This window comes from Chinchilla lanigera, unplaced genomic scaffold (assembly GCF_000276665.1).
Source record: "Chinchilla lanigera isolate Chin_1 unplaced genomic scaffold, ChiLan1.0 scaffold00053, whole genome shotgun sequence".
Lineage (NCBI taxonomy): Eukaryota > Metazoa > Chordata > Mammalia > Rodentia > Chinchillidae > Chinchilla > Chinchilla lanigera.
The window spans coordinates 5,587,495-5,608,999 of record NW_004955454.1 but is presented as its reverse complement, the minus strand read 5'-3'; the positions used below and the strand labels follow the sequence as shown (position 1 = coordinate 5,608,999).

Sequence of the window (21,505 nt, the reverse complement as noted above, 5' to 3'; positions counted from 1 at the left end):
TAAATTTATCTATGTGCTTGACTTAGCAAAAGGTAAAAAAAAAAAGTCATGCAACATATTATAAACATTTCAAAGAGCAAAACTGAATTAAAAATTTTATTCATGGGGCTGGGGATTTAGCTCAGTGGCAAAAGCGCCTGCCTGGCAAGCGCAAGGTCGTGAGTTCGGTTCCCGGGACCGGAGAAAAACCAAGAAAAAAAAAAAAAGCCAAGAAAAAACAGCCAAGGGTCTCAGTGCCCACCTCTCTGACTCAGGGATACACCTAGGGATACGCTTATTTTATTTACTTAAGGGAGAGGCCACAAATATGGGTATTGAAATTGGAATGCCTCTGTTCCAGACTTGCCACTGACGGTGTGATTTCATAAATTTAATTACCTTTACTATAAATGGGACTATTAAAAAATTCCTAGGGCCGGGAGTGGTGGCACAAGCTTATGATCCCAGCACTTGGGAGGCTGAGGCAGGAGGATTGCCATGAGTTCAAGGTCAGCCTCAACTACAGAGCAAGACCCTGTCTCACAAAACAATAAGTAAATAAATAAATGAATGAATGAATAAATAAATAAAGATCCTAGCTCACAGGGATATTGGGATTAAATTATAAAATGATCAACAGTGTTAAATAATACTGTCTTTGTCAACTATATCCCTAAAGTAAAAAGGGAACACCCTGTGGCCTTGATTGTTTTCAAATATTTAATGCAGTACAATGTTTGTTACATCTCTGAAATGAAATGTTATGTATCAGTGACTCTCTGATTAGGAAGACCTAAGCTATGGATGACCACTGGGCACTTGCAATGTGGATAGTGTACTAAATGTTTTTTAATTAAATGAACACTTACATTTGAAATAAATTTCATTTAGTTTACAAATATTTCAATATTGTTCCATAGACCCAGCTCTAAAGGTATTAAACCGCCAGCAGAGGGTAGCACAGGTCTATCTGTGCATGGTAGTGATTCTATATTCCACATGCAGATTCTCCAGCTGTTGACACAGAGAAATGGAATAGATATAAAACAGCTTTCCAAATAGAAACGGACATGTGGACCACTAACAAAATTCAAAAACAGATGTTGCCTATATAGAACTCAAGTGATTATAGGACATTTCTCACAAACACACTGCTAAGGAAGAGGCAGCTGCAATCTAGTTGAATCTGTGCAAAGTTAAGTACTAAGTTAAATGAAATTCTAACTGATCTACTCATAATCTGATTTCCTAGGAATATTTCTTTGTGGTTAAAAAGCATCAACAAAGTTGGCCTAATCTAAGCAGTAAGAAGCTCTTTCATTAGTAGAAATTTTAAGAACATGCTTTACTACCGTAGGTTTATAATGACAGATCTGATCCTTAAGTAAAAAGAACATTCACACAGTATAGGTCAGATTGTAATACTCAAGATTCAGATGATGGACTCTCCTAAAAGGTAATGATGTATACAAGAAAATTTCCCCAGTGAAAGAGAATACAAGAAAATATTTTACGGAGCTCAGCAACACGGTGCCTGAGTGGCAAGCGCAAGGTCCCGAGTTCAATTCCTGGTACCAAAAAAAATATTAACATGTTTACCCTTTTCTTTATGGTAAGGAATTGCATTCTACACAAAATAAAGCATGTTTGGGCATGACTAGTGAAACAAAATTTTCCTTTGGCAAAGAATTAACACCTAGACTCAGCTATGGTATGACATATAGTTCTATTAAAATGCTATTTAGACAACTTTTGACCACATAATTAACCCTTCAATGCACAGTGATCCGTTTTTGGAATGCCCATAACAACAGAACATAATGTGATGTTTTCTTCTTCAAATTCTTGTTCCTTAAATTTTTGTAGGTAACATATATGAATTTCATGCAAAAATTTAAAAATTTCAATCTTCAACAATAATGGATTTACTTGTTCCTCCTTCCTGTAAAAATATGTGAGGTCTAACAAACTTTAAAATATGAAGTATAACAAATGTTCATTGAACATTTACTATGGGTCAAACATGGTTTTCACTTTTTACAATCCTGACCACTGCCTTGGTCACTTTATAATGCTCATTAAGCATATCACTACCACCAATAACAGAACTGTGAAGGAATGGTAGATAACTTGTCAGACATCTTGCAACCAATCCTTCTTAGCCCCTTAGGGAACACAAGACAATTTTGCAATGACCCTGACTAATGTACCCACAACCTAAGAAACATACAAACGTCCTTCCCATGTCACAAGGGAAAATCACATGGAAGGAACAGTGAAACTGTAACAGTGAATTATAAGCATAAGGACCTAAGACCATAGATTAACATGGCTTTCTTACTTTGTTATCTCCTCCTGTAGTTTCTTCCGTTTGGGGGGTCTTCCTCTTCTTTTTCCTGTTTTTCCAGGAACATTTGAGACATTCTTTTGTCCTTCACTTTCCCTAAGAAATAGTGTCATTAAACTTAAACATTCTCACACAGGATTGATGAGTTCCATATGACTTATATTAGTAATTAAACATATTGTTTCTGGCCAAGAAGTGACCAAAGAGGATTAAATGTAGGAGGCACACATAAAGAGCAGGGTAATGCATAGACAAGGAATGTAATGTACCAACAAGGAAAACTGACATTTTATGATATTAAAGTATGACTAGAAAAGAAACAGTAAGATCTAACACTAATAGTGAGGACTGCTCCTAGCACCAAGGAAATCTAGAAACATCGGGAGGTAAGCATCGTTCTCGGACGCTAGGACACGAGGCCTCTTCCTCACTTAGGAAGCACCTAACAAGACACGTTTCTGGCATCATTTAAAGTTTTCTGGCTTTAAACTGGTGATCCTAAGGTTCATAAAGCAGATTACCAATTCCAGTAGGAAAAAGGAACGAAGGGTTTCCTGTGAAAGATGAAAACTGTTATCCAGTCAAATGCTTGTGCTGCTGGAAAGGTGTGTGAAATAGTTGGTGGTAAGGTAGCACTGTGCCTCAGGAATCTCTTGACATTTCATAAAAGAAGACTATTTCACCATGGCCTTGTGGCAGAGGCTAGACAAAGTGATTCCTTTTATTTTTCTATGAAATACTGTAACTCCGGGGCTGGGGATTTAGCTCAGCGGCACAGCGCCTGCCTGGCAGGCATAAGGTCATGAGTTCGATTCCCGGTACAAGAAAACCCCCCCCCCCCCAAAACCCCCCAAAAACCCTGTAACTCCTTACTGTTTCTTTGCAGGCATGTCAGCACAGTTAATTCCTTCATTAAGAAAAATATATATTGTGCTGTAGGATTCTAGTTCATTTAATTTTAATGATACTTTCTATAGTAGCAATTATCCCTGACACTGCAGACGTTACCTGCTCAAGGAGAGTTCTCCATTGGATCGCCCTTGTACAGGGTCCTCTTTGTACATTCGTGTTCCATAGAAATACCAGTAGAGGGCCCCAGAATTGTCTTCACCCAGAGGTTCCACGCGGAGACTGTCTGCATCCAGACCCTAGGAACAGCAGGGAAAAGGGGATTAGGAAACGAGAAACAAAATAAAACATGAAAAAAGTACAATGATGACTCAAATACTTTCCACAAGAGAACCAAGTCAGTATTTCCCTACTCCACTGCTACTCTATTTCACCGTAAGACAAACCAAAAGGAATTCTGATGTACATTTCACATACTTGATATAGCACTACTTCACATGTGTACCCACGAAAGAAAGGGGACAATTACAACCAAGTGGAATCAGATGTTGGGAAGGCTTGGTCTTGTGTGGCTCTCTCTATTTGACCCTGTCATCACTCATAGCAACCTTTTATTCCAGTGGAGATCCAGCAATGCAGCTTCCAAGTTACCCCAGGGCCTGACCTGTATTGGCCTTCCTACCACTACTAAAGTCCTTAGCAAGGACTATACTAAAGTACACAATGATGTGTTATAATGCATCTGTGTGGAGCTGGACCGACATTTAACCATTTATGATTGAACATGGTTAGAATATGACCTTCCTATTTATGAAAGCACAAACCCATACCTTCTTTCTGCAACATGCTTCTAAAACAGGTATCAGAATGAGAGGGAGAAAGGGGATTTCCATATCTCTAATCAACATGTTTTATGAAATCTGTATAGAAGATTAACTTTACTAGCATATATGGTTTCAAATCTGTGGAGTTTTCAACAAGTATTTCAAGTACGCTCAATCAAATATACGCCTTGGGAAATACAATTCAGTGGCTAGTTTAGTTGTAGTTTTATGTGACAATAGGAGTACAAATAGGCGTCTCTGCTTATTTATTCCTGTGTCCGCTGGGACTGAGCGCATGGAAGGATACACAAAACCAACTAGAAAGCAAACTCAAATAACACACTGCTACAGATGTATATAATTTTGTTTTGTTTTGTTTTGAGACAGCGTCTCACTAAAGTTCAGACTTGCCTTGAACTCGCTATGTAGCCCAGGCTGGGTCTGAACTGTCAGTGATCCTCCTGTCTCAGCCTCCCAAGTGCTGGGATTACAGGCGTGCACCACCACACCTGGCACGGTATGTCTTGTATTCCCTTGGTTCTCTGGTCATGGCTGTATAAAGTGCCACTGTCAATGAAGAACTCAAAGGCAAACTCAGGCCTTTCTCAGTATCTTTGGATTTCCCATTCTGACACATCCCTGACTGTGGGTACATACTGCTCTAGAGAAGGGGTCACAGTGAAACACCTTGAGAAGATCGAAGACATCATCTGCATCCAGCCGGTAGTCACAGAGGCGGTGTAGGATCTCCACCCGGGTGCGCAGGGGCAGGTCCTGGAAACTGGCTTCCCTCAGAGGATTGGGCTTCCCCTCCTCCAGCTCCCAGCGGTAGTTGATGATGTCCTCCAGATAGCTGTGGAACGTCTGAGGCCTAGTGCAATGCCCAAACACAAAAGCTTGTGAATGTGAAACCAGCACAGTCTGACAGCTGATGAACTTACAAAACAAAGAACGCCCCTCACTGAAGCTTTATGTATTAGACTATCTATGTGGACATTCTATTTTGTCAGATTCTAAAGAAGATAAATATAATAAAGTTTATACAGGACAGGTTGTTTTATTTTAAACACAGCACATCCTGAACAAATAGGTAAAAGTTTCAATAATGAGTGGCACAAATTGTGAAGTAGGACAAAAGCCTCACATTTGCTCATACAATTAAGGCTATGCAGTTCATATGAATACACAGTTCAAAATTGAGTCCATGGCTTAGAAGCCACACACACACAAAATCAGAGTCTATGTAACGAAGGTAGAACAGAAGCAGCTACTCTATACACAACAATACTGTATTCAAAAAAGTTTTAAAGAGATAAGGTCTCACTCTGTTGCCCAGGTTGCTCTCAAGCACCTGGACTCCAGCAATACTGCCACCGGAGCCTTATGAGCACCTGTAACTACAGGTGTGCCGCCATGCCTAAATATGTAAAATTTGAAAGCAGGTTCTTTACAGAAAATATTTAGGATGGCATGATAGTAACTTAGATTCTTTCTAGGCTAGACTTTGGCAGTCTCATAACTAGATTTTGATTAGTGCCTAAATGTGCCTTCCATACAATAAACTGCTATTTGTTAGATGGTTATTCTTGAGCTCTACTGTTGATCTAGATAAAATTACCTTATGCTTGATGAGAAATCTTATTTCTTACTAATAAGCAAAGATTAAAGAAAATTTCAGAATCATTTAAAAAAGAGGTATGTACCACACTGACGTGAAATATATGGTAGTTAGCCAGGCATGGTACTTCACGCATGTAATCCCAGCACTTGGGAGAACTGAGGCAGTGGGATCATCACAAGTTTGAGGACAGCCTAGGTTACATAGTGAGACCCTGTCAAAAGAGGGTTGGGGAGGTAAGGGGAGGTGAAGGGAAGGGAGGTGAGAGGAGGGGAGGGGAAGAGAGGGGAGGGGAGGGAAAGAAAGGGGAGGGGAGGGGAAAAGGAAAGGGGGGAAGGGAAAGGAAAATTAGTTATATATGTAAAAGTCAAAAAATGTTCATGGAGAAAATTAAGGGTATTTTGCCAAGTAATTAGATACTTTGCTTTTACAAAGAGAAGCAACTTCTTTCTGCAATGAGCACTATCAGGGAAAATATGAGTATACTATCTAACAAGATGTAGCATAGTAATTCTAAATATCAAAGTGCTCTGAATTTGACGTGACAGCAGCATGCACAGGAGCGCTTATGTATTAGCACCTGCTTGAACCTTCAAGCAGCGAACTGGCTGCATCTCTCTACCTGTGAAGAGAGACACCTGCCTGCGAAGCCGCCACGGTCCCTTCAGGAGTAACAGACCAGGCAAAGAGTTCCAATTGGCTATGGTAAAAGCCAAGCAGTGTGACTGCTCAACTCAGAAACTAAAAAGGTTCTTTTTAAAAAAATGTTTCTGAGCTGGTAAGAGTGTGAAGACAGGACCCCTTGGTACTGAATCTCTTTATATTCCCCATGCTCCAAGACTTTCCAGGGCTAAGGGTTCAGCTCAGTGGTATATGAGAAGCTCTGAGCTCAGACAAAATATAAATGTATACCAGCTGCCCCAAACAACGAGGCTAGTTTCCCTGCAGAAAGGTATTAACACTGAATCTATGACATGGAGATCATAATGGCAGCCTCTCGGAAGGCTGCTATGGAAGACCGGCTGGGCCAGGAAGACACCCTGCCCTCTCTGACTCTAGTGAGCAGGGCAGAAGCACAAGCACGCAGGTCAGGTCAGCTGTATCGATAATGCTGTTCTCTGTGTGACAATCTGTCTGGAAGCCCCTACTGAACTCAGAGAATTCTGCATTCGACATTCTTTCCAACAGCACTGTAATCCCATCCAGTCTGTCTCGTACCAGAAATCGAACTCACTGAGCTATATCCCTGACCCACTACCAAGTTTCAACCACATCATTTTGCTCAAAACTTTTTTAAAGGCACCTCCACAGCACCTTAACCAAAAGGTACTTGACAAATTACCATGCAACACAAATTCAATTCTTTGTACATACAATAAATTCATGCCTTTGTGTGTGTGTGTTTTGCTAAATTCTCCAGGCTGGGCTTGATTTTGTGATCCTTCTGCCTCAGCCTCCCACTGTGCTGGTATTATAGATGCATGCCATCACATCTGGCTATACCTCTTTCTTTTAAACATCAGAAATGAAGTGGGGCAAAACTTGCTTTTTTTGTGGGGGGCAGTGAAACTGGGTCTTTCTATGTAGTTCAGGATGGCCTTGAACTCACTGTCTAGCCCAGGCTGGCCTTGAGCTAATGGAGATCTTCCTGCCTCAGCCTCCCAAGTGCTGAGATTACAGGGTTGTACCACCACGTGTGGTAGGACAGGAAAACTTTCAAAGGGAATATACTGGCTTATTTCATATGACAAGGTTTCAGGAACCTAAATATTAGGTCAGTCCTTTCTACTCAGTGATTCTTAACTGTACTGTATTAGCTTTCTCAATACAAGAAAAATAAATAATAACCCAACACCCATAACTTAAAGTTTCAGAGATTTCAGTCCACAGTTAGCTGGCTCCAAAACAGAAACATCATGGTAGAAGGGAGCGGTATAGTAAAGCTGCTCATGTACTTCATAGTGTCCAGCAAGCAGAAAGGAGGGCAACACCACTAAAAGATCTAGTGGTGTCCTCCAAAGGCACAGCCACAGTGACCCAGCTCCAACAGCTCTTCAGTTATCAGTGTCAGCGGGTTCATGCACTGATGAGCACCACGCCCCCAGGATCCAGTCATCTCTCCAGGAGTCTCTTAAACCAGTCCAGGTAGAAATTAATTGGCACAGATTGCTCTGGGTTGACATCAACAGTGAAAGGAGAGTAAGTGCGCACCCTGTGCCCCCTCCATTCTCCAGAACAGCAGTTCTAGGGGGAAGCGGGGAGGCCGTGCCAGTGGAAAGAGTATAAGCCTGCACCTTGAGCCTGTTCTTTGCACCAAGACTGCGGTACTAGCAAGAAGAGACATCTGGAGGAACAGACACCTCCTAGGAAGCCTCAACACAAGTGATTACGGCTACCTAAATATTAGAAGGCTAAAAGCACCAACATAGAAAACAAAATAAAGCAGAAAACAGAAAATGACAAGACAGAGAAGCAAAATACAATCCCAAATAACCAGCTGACCCAGAACAACGCCAGAACACAAACAGATAGAAGAATCAGAAGCCATGAAATGGAAGTCTCTGAAATGATAACAGGAGAAGTGAAAAAACAAATGAAAGAGGCCACAGAAAAATTAATCTCAAAGGTGCAAAAAGAAATCACTATGAAAATAAAAGACATTAAAGCAGACACACATAAACAAATAGAGCAGCTCAGGAAAACAATGGAAATCATGAATGAAAAACATAGACAAGAAATGGAATCAATGAATCAGATCCAAACAGAAATGAAGGAGATTAGAAACTCCACTGAAAGTATAGACAGCAGATCAAATGAAGGGGAGGATAGAATATCAGACCTGGAAGACTGGAACCTGACTAGCAAACAGGAAAAGAAAGGTATCTTAAAAGTCACAAGAGACCACCAAAAAAATAAAAAATAAAAAGAATAAAAAATAAAAATCAATCCAACAGGTACAGGATAAAGCAAAGAATAACACATGAATGACTGGAATCAGTGAGAAAGCTGGAGACAGCACAAAAACCATTAAAAACCTCTTCACACAAATAATGGCAGAAAACTTCCCAAAAGTGGCTAATAAACTCCAAATAGGCATGACCAAAACAAAACCCACACCAAAGCATATAATAATCAAGATTTCAGAAATTCAGCATGAGAACAAAACACCGAAAGAAGCTACAGAAAAGAAACCACCTATGAAGAAAAGTCCATCAGAATCATAGCAGACTTCTCAATACAAACCCTTAAGTCAAGGAGAGCTTGGAGTGAAGTACTTCTAGTCCTAAAGGAAAACAATCTTGAACCCAGACTGCTGTATCCAGCAAAATTATCCTTCAAGATTGATGGAAAAATGAGATACTTCCATGACAAGGAGCAACTGAAGAAATTTATGACCACCAACCAGCTCTACAGAATGCTCTGAAAAACATATTAGAAAGAGATAATGAAGACCACATACACAGTAACGCAAATAGAAAGCAGCCATCAGGCAGGGCAACCAGTTAAATAGCTCAAAAAGACAGGGGAGAAAACAATAGGGAAACAACATGGAACAGAACAGCCAATGTATCAGTTATAACCATCAACATAAACGGTCTCAACTCACCAATCAAAAGAAACAGACCAGTAGAATGGATCGAGAAGCAAGATCCAACAATATGCTGCATTCAAGAAACACATTTAACCCAAAAGGAAAGTCAGACTAAATGTCAAAGGATGGAAAACAATTCTCCATGCCACAAGAATCCAGAAAAAAGCAGAGGTAGCTATTCTATCTGTAGACAGTGCAAACTTTAAGCCCAAACTGATCAAAAGAGATAGAAAAGGTCACTACATATTAGTTAAGGAAAACCGCCAAGAAGAGGAGATAATAATCAAATACTTATGCACCAAACACAGGCTTACCCAACTACATAAAACAAATCTTAAATGACATAAAAAAAAAATAAGCACTAACACAATTATAGTGGGGGATTTTAATACCCCACTATCATAAATGCACAGATCAACTAGACAAAAACATCAACAAAGAAATATTAGAATTAAAACAAGCCTGTGAACAAATGAACTTGGTAGATGTCTACAGAGTATTCTATCCCAAAACACCAGAACACACCTTCTTAGCTGCATATGGGACATTCTCCAAAACAGATCATATATTAGCTGACAAAACATGTTTAAGTAAATGTAAAGGAACTGAAATCATACCATCCATACTATCTCACCATAGTGCAATGAAACTGGAAATCAGCGACAAAGGAAACCACAAGAACTATATTAACACGTGGAAATTAAACAGCACCCTTCTGAACAACCAGTGGGTCACAGAGGAAATTAAAGATGAAATTAAACACTATATACAGTTAAACAATAATACTGATACAACATACTGAAACTTATGGGATGCAAAGAAAGCAGTCCTATGAGGAAAACTTATAGTGATGAACTCACATACCAGGAAAGCAGAACAAAAGCAAATAAACAACCGAATGCTGAACTTCAAACTTCTAGAAAAAGACCAAATCAAAACCAAAGCCCATACGAGGGAGGAAATTATAAAGATAAGAGCAGAAATCAATGCAACAGAAACTAAGAAAACAATACAAAGGATCAATGAATTAAAAGGTTGTTTCTTTGAAAGAATAAAACTGGGGGGCCAGGGATGTAGCTCAGTGGCCTAAGCAGTTGCTTGGCAAGGCTGAGGTGATGAGTTCCATTCCCGGTACCCCCTCAACCCCTAAAGAAGAAAGAATAAAATTGATAAACCATTAGCCAACCTCACTAAAAAGACGAAAGAAAAAACATACATTGAAACAATTAGGAATGAAAAGGGGGAAATTGGAACAGATCCCACAGAAATCCAAGAGATCATCAACACCTACTATGAGAACCTATATTCTTTTTTTTTAAGATTTGTACCATTTCAATTTTATTACATAAAATACCAAAAAGGCTGTGCATGGTGGTGCACAGCTGTAGTCCCAGCACTCTAGGAGGCTGTAACAGAAGGACTGTAACTTCAAGCTAGTCTGGGCAACTTAGTGAGATCCCATTTCTTTTTTTTTCTTTTTCAGACAGGGTCTCGCTATGCAGTTCAGGCTGGCCTTGAGCTCACTTTGTAGCTCAGGCTGGTCCCAAACTCACAAGGATCCTCCTGCTTCAGCCTCCAGTGCTGGGATTACAGACATGTGCCACCACACCAACTTGAGATCCTGTTTCAAGACAAAAAAAAAAAAAAAAAAAGGGTTGGGGATGTAGCTCAGTATGAAGACCCTGGGCCCAATACCTGGTACCGGAAAAATTTTTAAAAAGTTCACTCTGTGCATGGCGATGCACATCTGTGCACTTAGGAGGCAGAGGGACTGGTAACCTGTCCTATTTGCGCCACTGTCGGCTTTCCAAGTGGGGTTTTCTTGGTGTTCCATGGTCTGAACATTACAGATCAATCTGATCAGCTCCTGTACTGCAAGACCTATCTGTGACTCTGGTTTCAAGGGGACCTAGAGAGTCCTTTGGGTTCATTGTCACCCTGAGAGGTGGTAGTGTAGTCCATCTGCAGCATATCATACTTTCCAGCAACCTTTACAAACTTCTCACGTTCTTCCCAATTATTTTTCATCTTCTCAAGGAATTTCTTCTGAAAGATTTCCTTGCCTTGGTGAGGTCAGCTGAACAAGCCTCCAAGCTGTGCCACCCCATTTTCCCAACTGGATCCCCTCTCATCCAAACACTGAAGTTTCTCTGGGCATCATCTTCCAACAGTTGAATAAAATAGTACTTGTTGATTGAAGTGGAGATTGGTTTGATTTAGCATGACATCACAGGCATCACTCCCTTCATGATACACATGAGCCTCTCCCACCTTGGCTGTACACTCTGGGTCCACAGGAGCTTCGCCCTCTAATAGCAATGACTTCACAGATTCTTGTGTATCTTCTGTCCTGCCCTTATCTGCCTTTCCTCCAGCTAGAGGCTCCTTTTTCACTTCCTATCTCTGGCATTTGTGAGTTTTCTTGGCAGAAGGTGAGTCTTCTGTAGCTGCAGTGCCATTATTATCTCTTGGTTTCATTTAATACTAGCTTCCCTCGGCCACCTCCCGGCTGCTCCTCACCCACAGTCTCAACACCATGAGAACCTATATTCTAATAAGGTGGAAAACAAAGAAGAAATGGACAGGTTCCTAGACACAGATGAATTACCAATGCTAAATCTAGAAGATATAAAAATTCTAAATAACCCAGTAACAGCCAATAAAATTGAAAATGAAATTAAAAATTTACCAACCAAGAAAAGCTCAGGCCCTGATAAATTCACTATGGAATTCTACAAAAAATTTAGAGAAGAACTAATGCCACTAATGCTGAAACTCTTTAAGGAAACTTAAAAGGAAGGAGTACTTCCAAAATCATTCCTAGAAGCAAGCACTACCCTGATTCCAAAACAAGGAAAAAACTCAATTAAGGAAGAAAACTACAGGCCAATCTCCCTAATGAACATATATGTGCAAATCATCCAGAAGATTATACATCACAACCAAATATGGGGCTGGGGATTTAGCTCAGCGGCAAAGCGCCTGCCTAGCAAGCGCAAGGTCGTGAGTTCAGTTCCTGGTACCGGAGAAAAACAAAACAAACAAACAAATAAACAAAAAAAACAACCAAGTAGGATTTGTACCAGGGATGCAGGGGTGGTTCAACATACGAAAATCAATAGACGTAATACAACATGTTAACAGAACCAAAGACAAAAGCCACATGATCATCCCAATAGATGCAGAAAAAGCTTTTGACGAAGTCCAACACTTATTCATGATAAAGACCCTACAGAAAGTTGGAATAGATGGTCTTTACCTCAGTCTTATAAAAACCATCTATGATAAACCAACAGCTAATATCATATTAAATGGTCAAAAACGGAAAGCTTTCACTCTAAAATCAGGAACAAGACTAGGATGTCCACTATCACTACTCCTATTGAATATTGTTCGGGAAACATCAGCCAAAGCAATTAGACAAGAACAAGAAATAAAAGGTATAAGGATAGGAAAGGAAGAAGTTAAATTATCATTATTTGCAGATGACATGATACTCTGTAGAGAAGGACATTCTTTAGTTACTCTTTCAATGTATTGCCTCAGGCCTGCCCAAGCCAGAATTGTTGGGTTCTGGAGGAAGTCTAGTAAAAGCATTGACAGTTCCAGGGACAACACTAGATGCTTTGCTGAGATATGCCCGAAGAAAGATAACATGGTGGCTAACTAGTCAAGTCTCATTGCTATGGTAATTGAGTTGTACTGTCCTTGATAAAACAGTTGATATCCTCCCATTCCTCTGTGGCCTCCTTTGTTCTTTCTCAATAAAAGGTCACTGAAAATGGTAATGGGGCTTTAGTACTAGAGGCTGCTAGCCTGCTGACCCCAGAATTTTGCCTCTCTTGTATTTCTTTTTCCTCTTACTTTTCTATTCATCCACGGGTACCTCATTCTCGGGACCTGTTCACCCTGGACAGAAAAAGATTATTAATCCAACAATACTCTATATAGAAGACCCCAAAAACTCCACCAAAAGACTTTTAGAGTTAATATCCAAATTCAGTAGTGTAGTGGGATACAAAGTTAACACTCAAAAATTAACAGCATTCCCATACACAAGCAATAAACACCAAGAGAGAGAAATTAGGGAAAGCACATCCTTCATGACATCATCCAAAAAAATGAAATACTTAGGTATTAATGCTAACAAAGGATGTAAAAGATCTTTACAGTGATACAGTACCCTAAGAAAGGACACTGAGGAGCATACCAGAAAATGGAAAGATATTCCTTGTTCTTCGATAGGAAGAATCAACATAGTGAAAATGGCCATACTCCCAAAACTTCTATACAAATTTAATGTAATCCCAATGAAAACACTATTAATATATCTCACATACCTAGAGAAAACATTCCTGGAATTCATTTGGAACCAGAAAAGACTTAGAACAGCAAATGCAATTCTGGACAACAAAGGCAAATCAGGGGGGCATCACAATCCCAGACCTGAAATTATACTACAAAGCTACAGTGATAGAATCAGGATGGTATAGGCAAAAAAACCAAGCCTTAGAATCCGTGGAACTTCATGCAGATGCATCCCCAAACACATACAGCCACCTTATCTTTGACAAAGGAGCCAAACATGTTCACTGGAAGAAAGATCATTTCTTTAATAAATGGTGCAAGGGCTGGGGATATAGATACAGCTCTGTGCACAGTGCCTTGCTTGACAAGCACAAGGTCCTGAGTTTGACTCCTGGTATCAAAAAAAAAAAAAGTGAAAAAACTGGCTTTCCACATGCCAAACGCTAAAGCTATACCCATGTCTATCACCATGCACTACACTAAAGTCAAAATGGATCAGGGATCTAAATATTAAAATAGAAACACTAAATCTACTGGAAGAGAAAGTAGGCAGAAGTCTTGAAGACTTAGGTGTAGGCAGAGACTTCATGAACAAAAACCCAGACTGCAAGGGAAATAGTAGAAAGAATCAACAAATGGGATCTAACCTTACTAAAAAGCTTTTGCACAACAAGAGATCAGTAACAAAGTGAAAAGACAATCCACAAACTGGAAAGAAATTACAGCCAGTTGTCCCACAGACAAAGGCCTTATATCCAGAACATATAAAGAACTGAAAAACTCAGACCCCTCAAATTCAAAGACCAAATCCAAAAGTGTGCATCAGAGATGAACAGACACTTCTCAGATGAAGAAACAAAAATGGCAAATAAACACATGTGAAAATGTTCAACATCGTTGTTCAATTGAGAGATGCAAATTAAACAACACTGAGATTTCATCTCACCCCAGAAAGAATGGCTACCATCACAAAAATCAACTGATAACAAGTGCTGGAGGGGCTCTGGAGAAAAAGGAACCCTTCTCCACTGCTGGTGGGCATGTACATTGGTGCAACCACTATGTAAATCAGTGTGGATATTCCTTAAAAAACTGGGATTGGAGGTCCCGTTTGAGCCAGCTATTCCCCTTTTCAGTATTTTCCCAGAAGAATCAAAATCATCATACCACAGTGATATGTGCACCCAAGTTTATAGCAGCAAAATTTTAATAGCTAAATCTTGGGAAAAACCCAGATATCCATCAACAGAAGAATGAATTTTTTAAAAAAGTTTTTAAAAATATTATGAAGTACTACTCAGCCATTAAAAAGGATAAAATGGAGTCTTTTATCGGTAAATGGATGCAATTTGAGAACATACTCATAAGTGAAAGAAATCAGACCCATATATGCAAACCTGGTATTGTCTCTTTAGTGTAAAAAAATGAACAAATAAATAAGATCTTTAATCCAAACTGATTGGGGAAAGGGAAAGAAAGGAAAAAAAGAAAAAAATATATGTATATACAAGATAGTTAAGACTGTTACACAGTTAGTTTCTTTTAGTTCATTAAAAAGAAAGTTTTGTGCTAATATTGTATAGACCAGATATCTTGCCTATATTCTCTACTCTGAATAACTACTAGGAAAGCAACAATACACAGTGTATCAACTGTTGTAAGCTGTCCTACTAGCCTGTTTTGAAACTTGGTTTCACTGTTGTTTATCTTTTTTTAAAAGGAAGGAATGGCAACAATGGGGGAAAGGGAAGAAAGAGAGGACACACAAACACACAAACAATGGGGGAAAGGGAAGAAAGAGAGGACACAAACACACACACACACACACACACACACACACAATAACTGGGATAACTGTACCACTGATTTCTATTCGTTTGTTGAAAGGAACAGTTAATGTTTAATTGTTTTATCTATCTTGCATGCCTATGATGTCTGGTGATCTGAGGAACTACTTCAAAGATAACAATATGTAATATAACAACTATTGTTAATTTCCTATCACCTTGTTTTGAAATTCTATGTTTTTACTGTTTTTGACTTTGTGTTTTTGTTTTCTCTTTAAAATAAAATAAAAATAATTAATTGGCACATTAATCTTCTACAGGAGATACAAACCCTTTCAGAACCTATGACCGTATATTCTCTCCCCTAGAAACATGATCAAGTTTTGCACATAATTGTTCAGATTTTGCTATTTGCATAATGGTAGCACTATGTTCCTAAAAAGTGATATACACATCAGTTTTTTGTTTTTTTTTTTTATATCAGTTTTTGATTTTGCCCCCCTTTTTTTTTTTTTGTCTTTTTGAGACAGGGTCTCATCATGCAGTTCAGACTGGCCTTGAGCTCACTTTGTAGCCCAGGCTGGTCTCAAACTCACAGTGATCCTCCTGGCTCAGCCTCAGAAGTGCTGGGATTATAGGCATGTGCCACCACGTCCAGCAGTTTTTGAAACTGCTTTTTAAATTTCCAGACTTCAGTTAAAGTTCCAGAATGCAGTTTATATCATCTGAAACACTCACTGATTTCACTCGTCCACTCAGCTCACTGCAATTCTCTTCCAATGATGTCATCAGCTCACACTTAAGGTAAGAAATTATGGTGTGACACTACTGTAACCCTAGCATTCAGGAGGCTGAGGCAGGAGAATTGCTACAAGTTTAAGACCAGGTTGTGATACATAGTGAGTTCAAGGTCAGCCTGAACTATAAAGTGAGGCTGTCTCTCTAGAAAAAAAAAATCCTGAATTATAATGAAATATTTCATTTGCATATGGTAAAAAGATCGAATCATCTGAAAGTTCTGAGCAGAGAAAAACCTACTTTTCCCTGTTGTATGATAAAAGTTCCAAGGGCTCTAAAGCCACCCATTTTTCTCATTTATTTACTTTATGTAAATGAAAATAGCAGGGAAGGCCACTAATTGTTACTTAGTATCATGTGAGGAAAGAGATGAGACCAGCTCCTAATTACCTCTGTTCCTTATACAGAGAGGTCAAGATCAAGAGATAATAAGAGGATGAGTCACTGATCTTCCAACTCCCACCCAGAGTTAGTCATCTCCCAGAATCCCAGCAGAGCGTATCACAGCCAGAAGGGGTGTCTACTGGCAAGACCAAGGAAGGCACAGCCTGAGCGCTATGTTTTAACTGGAGTCTCTGTTGGCTGGAACTGGGCAGCTTTTCACATTTGTAACCTGTTTTGAAGATCACAGACAGAAAAAGACTGTTGAGTTCTTTGAAGTGTGTGTTAGAGACATGAAAGGGCACACACAGAAGTCCCCTTACTAAGGAGTGTCTAATGCACATTATGCTTAGTGCAGAAGAGGCTATGTGAACAATGAAATTACATATTTTTTGCTACAGTCATTTGTAAAGCAAGTGAGACACACATACACATAGTTAAACCACATCAGAATCAGACATAAGCATTAGATTGAGGTAAAGATTTGGGTTCTAATAAAATGTACAAAGACTGTAAGAAACTTGACAGGGTAGGGTAGAGCACATGCTTAGCATGCATGAGGCCCTGGGTTGGATACCTGGCACCACACATACACAAAGGGTACAGCGTTTATTTTCGAAAACTGAAAAGACCATGGCCAAAAATTTAAAATAACAGTTCTTCATTAGAGCTTTGTAGTAACTATCATATCCACACATCTGAAATCAACAAGAAAGCCAAGATATAGTCAAGCTCATGGCTACTTCAAATTATAGGTATACATAAGACTAAGGCAAAAACCAACAGAAAAAGCTATCTTTTAACAGAGAAACACACATATATATAGATTTTACATGTGTTCAAGTTGAGTAACAAAAAGAAATGAACATTTAACACTCTTTAAAATGATATGGGCTATTTTTAATGAAGCCAGATAAATATCATTTTTGTAAAGTAAGATGTCTAAAGTACTATTAAAGGGGCTGGGGATTTAGCTCAGCGGCACAGCGCCTGCCTGGCAAGCACGAGGTCGTGAGTTCGATTCCTGGTACCAGAAAAAAAGACAAAAAACAAAAACCAAAAAGTACTATCAAGTTTAAATTCTGAAGAGAAACAATAAGAATTCTCAATAGCTTTTAATACTATAAGGGTACACATGAGCTTTCTAACCACTTACATACATTCATGAATAAAAAAATTGTACAGAGGAAATAAAGTGATATACCTAAAAAGAATTATTTAGCCTGAAAGAAAGCACCAAAGGATAAACAGAGAGGAAATGCATGGAAAGATACTCAACAATCGTTTGGGAAACAGTTGAAAACCACAGCTTGGTGCTACTTCATACCCTTACGATGACGAATATCAGAAAGACAAACGCTAACCAGGATGTGGAGAAACTGAAACCCTCACATATTGCTGGTGTGGATGAAAAATGATATAGCTACCCAACAAATTTTGGCAAGGTGCTCAAAAAAAGTTACCATCTGATCCAGCCATTCCACTAGTAGGTTTACATTCAAGAGAAACGCAAACATATACACGCCCTCACAAAAAACCTGCACACAAATGTTCACAGCAGCGTAATTCACAATAGCCCCACAAGTAGAAACTGTAAATGTCCCTGACCTGATGAGTATATTAAATGCATATCTTCCCGGTACCGGAGGGGGGGGGGGAAGCATATCACACAACAGATCTGACCCTGTAAAGGAATGAAGTAATAATTCATGCTACAGCACTGAAGAAACTTGAAAATGATAATAAAAGAAGTCAGATACATAAAATAATATATAATATATAGTATGATTTCACTTTTAAGTACCCTGAATAATCAAATAGAGAGCAAGTAGAACAGCAATTCTGGGGATGGGTGTTTAAAGTCAACAGGGAGTGACTGCGAATGTGTACAAGAAAAATGTTCTGTAATTAGGAGTCGGAGTGGTACAATTTGATTTTACACTCAAACTCAAAACAAGTGGAAAGATGACTATAGCAAAACCCACACTAAAATAAAATGGACTAATACCAACTAAATGGCAAAAGCCAACTATAGGCTGTTTACATAAAAATAAAATGATTAAAAGGACAGAAAACTATCACACAGGCAGTGTGAGTCTAAGAAAGATGAACGGGCTAGGGTTGTAGCTTAGTTATTAGGAACACTTGCACACTTGAGATCCTAGGTTTGATTGATTCCCCAACACTTTAAAAGCAAAACAAAGCAAAGCACAACACAACACAACACAACACCAGAAGATAACTGATTCTGGTAAGGTGGCATCTCTGCAGGGACTATTGTCCCAGGTACTTGAGAGGATAAGGTAAGAACATTTGACCTCCAGAGTTCTGAGGTAAACTGAACCAGACAGCAAGATTCCATCTAACCCCACAAAGAATGAATAGTTATATTAACATGGGAAAAACAGGTCTGAAAATAGTATTATATAATAATAAATGGACAGATTACCAAAGAACAAACAGCCAAGGTATATTATATATTCCGCTAATAGCAAGGCATCAAGGGGGCTGGAGATTTAGCTCAGCAGCACAGGATCTGCCTGGCAAGCACAAGGTTGTGAGTTCGATTCCCGGTACCAGAAACACCCCCCCCAAAAAAAACAACAAAAAACAAGACATCAAAACACATGAAACAAACACCAGCAAAACTAAAGTGAGAAAAAAATTCAGAATCATAGATAAGAGATTTTGGCCACTCTTTTTCAGTTAGTAATTGATCAAGTAGACAAAAGCATCAAGCTGGGGATGGTGGTGCACACCTGTAATCCCAGCTCTCAGGAGGCTGAGGCAGGAGGATCATTGTAAGTTCAAGATCAGCCTGGGCTACAAAAAAAGTGAGCTCAAAGTCAGCCTGAACTGCATAGTGAGACCCTGTCTCAAAAGGACCAAAAAAAAAAAAAAAAAAAAAAAATCAGTAAGGTCCTAGCTCAACAATACTACCAACCTGAAGTGAGCTTTACAAAATAGTATACATAAAAACAGCAATATATTTGTAAGTGTATATGAAAAGTTCCCCAAGATAAGGCTTATGCTGCGAATACAATGAGTCTCATTAAATTTCAAATTATTAAAATTATCAATGAGACCATGTATACATAAAATATATTTTTAAAATGTATATGGGAGGTGTACTAGAATTGAATCCAGAGTTTTTTTTATTATTTTCAGACAGGGTCTCACTTAATTGCCCAGGCTGGGTTCAAACTTGTAATCATCCAATCTCAGCCTCCCAAGGTGCTGGGTTTATAGGCATGTTCCACAACACATGGTTCACAAAATATATTATCTGAATACATCGAGTTAAATTAGAAACCACTAAGATACCTACAAATTAACACTTTCTTGTTTTGAGGCAGGGTCTTTCTTGCCTGGAACTCATGATCCTCCAGCCTCAGCCATATAACAACCATGTGTCACCAAGCCCAGCTCAGTAATACACTTTAAAATTTTAGGATCACAGAGAAATAAAGTGAAACATTTTTAAATGATAATGAAAACATCAAAATTTGTGGGATATAGCCATGCTCTGCTTAGAAGGAAATTTGTTTCTTTCAGGAAATTTATTCTAAATGCCTATATTTGAAAAGAAAAAATATTTCAAAAACAGTACTCTAATTTAGGAAGAAAAAGAAAAGCAAGTTAAAGCCACAGTAAATAGAAAAAATTAAGAAATCTATAAATTAAAAAAAGGTAAACTATAAAGAAAAATAAGAAGGTAAAAGGTTGCTTCTTTACTAAATATTTAAAAAGTTGATAAGTCTTTGGAAAGAACAAAGTGGAAGAGACAAACAAGTATCAGGAGTCCAAATCATACAAACATTAAAAGGGTAAGGACAGCCACATGAGGTGGTACACGCTTCTAATCCCAGTAGTTGGGAGGTTGAGGCAGGAGGATCACCACCAGTTTGTGGCCAGTCTGGGCTAAACAGTGAGCTCAAGGCCAACCTGACTCTTGTCTCAAAGGAAAAAAGAAAAAAACCCAAAAAGATAAAAAAATATTAGGAATAGCTTTCTGGAAATAAATTTAAAACTTGTAATATAGATAAATCAACTGAAAATACATGCTGCACATGAAAAATTATTTAATACACAGAACAGGTGAACAGCTTTAATCTATTCAAGAAAGCAAATCAGTAGCATAAAACTTGGTGCAAATAAAACCCAAAGGCTTTTTAGTGGTCAATCCTTTTCAAATGTGCAAGAAATTACACAAGTTACCAAGGAAAAAGAGAGAGGGTACTTTCAGACCCTTATTCCGAACTGTAACAAGGATTTATGAAATAAAACTACAGACTAACAACCCTCATAAATAGGTACATAGAAATCCTCAAAAAATATCTGCTCATATCAGGAACAACACTAAAGTCGGTCAGTACAGTAAGGCAAAAGCAAGAAGTACCAGTATATGGAAGAATGGAAGAAACAGAACTTTTTATTTGTAGAATTCATAAAATATGCTCAAGAATTTACAACAAAAGCAGTACAACTAAAAAAAATTCACCAAGATTGTGAGAAGCAGGTCAATATACATATAAAAATTTTAACAGCAGCAAAAAGTCAGCAAATACAGATATAAATTCTACAGACTATTATTTTATTTTTTTGGTTTTTTACTGGTACCAGGAATCACTCACGACCTTGTGCTTGCCAGGCAGGTGCTGTGCCACTGAGTTAAATCCCCAGCCACTACAGACTATTATTTTAAAATACTTGTATCCAGTATCTATAAAATATTGCTGAAATAAAAGATGTCAAATGGACAGAATGTTATCACACTCAAGGACTGGAAAATTCAGTATTATTTAAGTTGACCAGTCTCTCTAGCAATCTTTTTTGGGACAGAAATTAACATACTGATTTTAAAATTCATATGAAAATGCAAGCTGTGCATGGTGACACATGCCTGTAATCCCAGCACTCAGGAGGCTGAGGCAGGAGGATTGTTGCATGTTCGAGACCAGCCTGGGCTACAAAGTGAGCTCAAGGCCAGCCTGAACTGCATAGGGAGACCCTGTCTCAAAA

General features: G+C 38.7%; 1 protein-coding gene across 6 annotated transcripts in view; it reads right to left on the bottom strand.

Annotated features, from left to right (window-relative positions):
* Positions 1-21,505, bottom strand: part of Cecr2 (cat eye syndrome chromosome region, candidate 2) — a 61,701-nt gene that overhangs the window by 34,686 nt on the left and 5,510 nt on the right. For 4 of the 6 annotated variants that reach the window (XM_013520238.1, XM_013520240.1, XM_013520241.1 and 1 more), the window contains exons 1-3: positions 4,657-4,704; positions 3,335-3,474; positions 2,321-2,422 (exon numbers count right to left, since the gene is read on the bottom strand). In XM_013520238.1, the coding sequence (XP_013375692.1) occupies positions 2,321-2,422; positions 3,335-3,390 (158 nt within the window). In that variant the 5' untranslated portion in view covers positions 3,391-3,474; positions 4,657-4,704. Of the gene's footprint in view, positions 1-2,320; positions 2,423-3,334; positions 3,475-4,656; positions 4,871-21,505 lie in introns of those variants that run through there. The other 2 variants (XM_013520243.1, XM_013520244.1) reach the window with 2 other exon arrangements.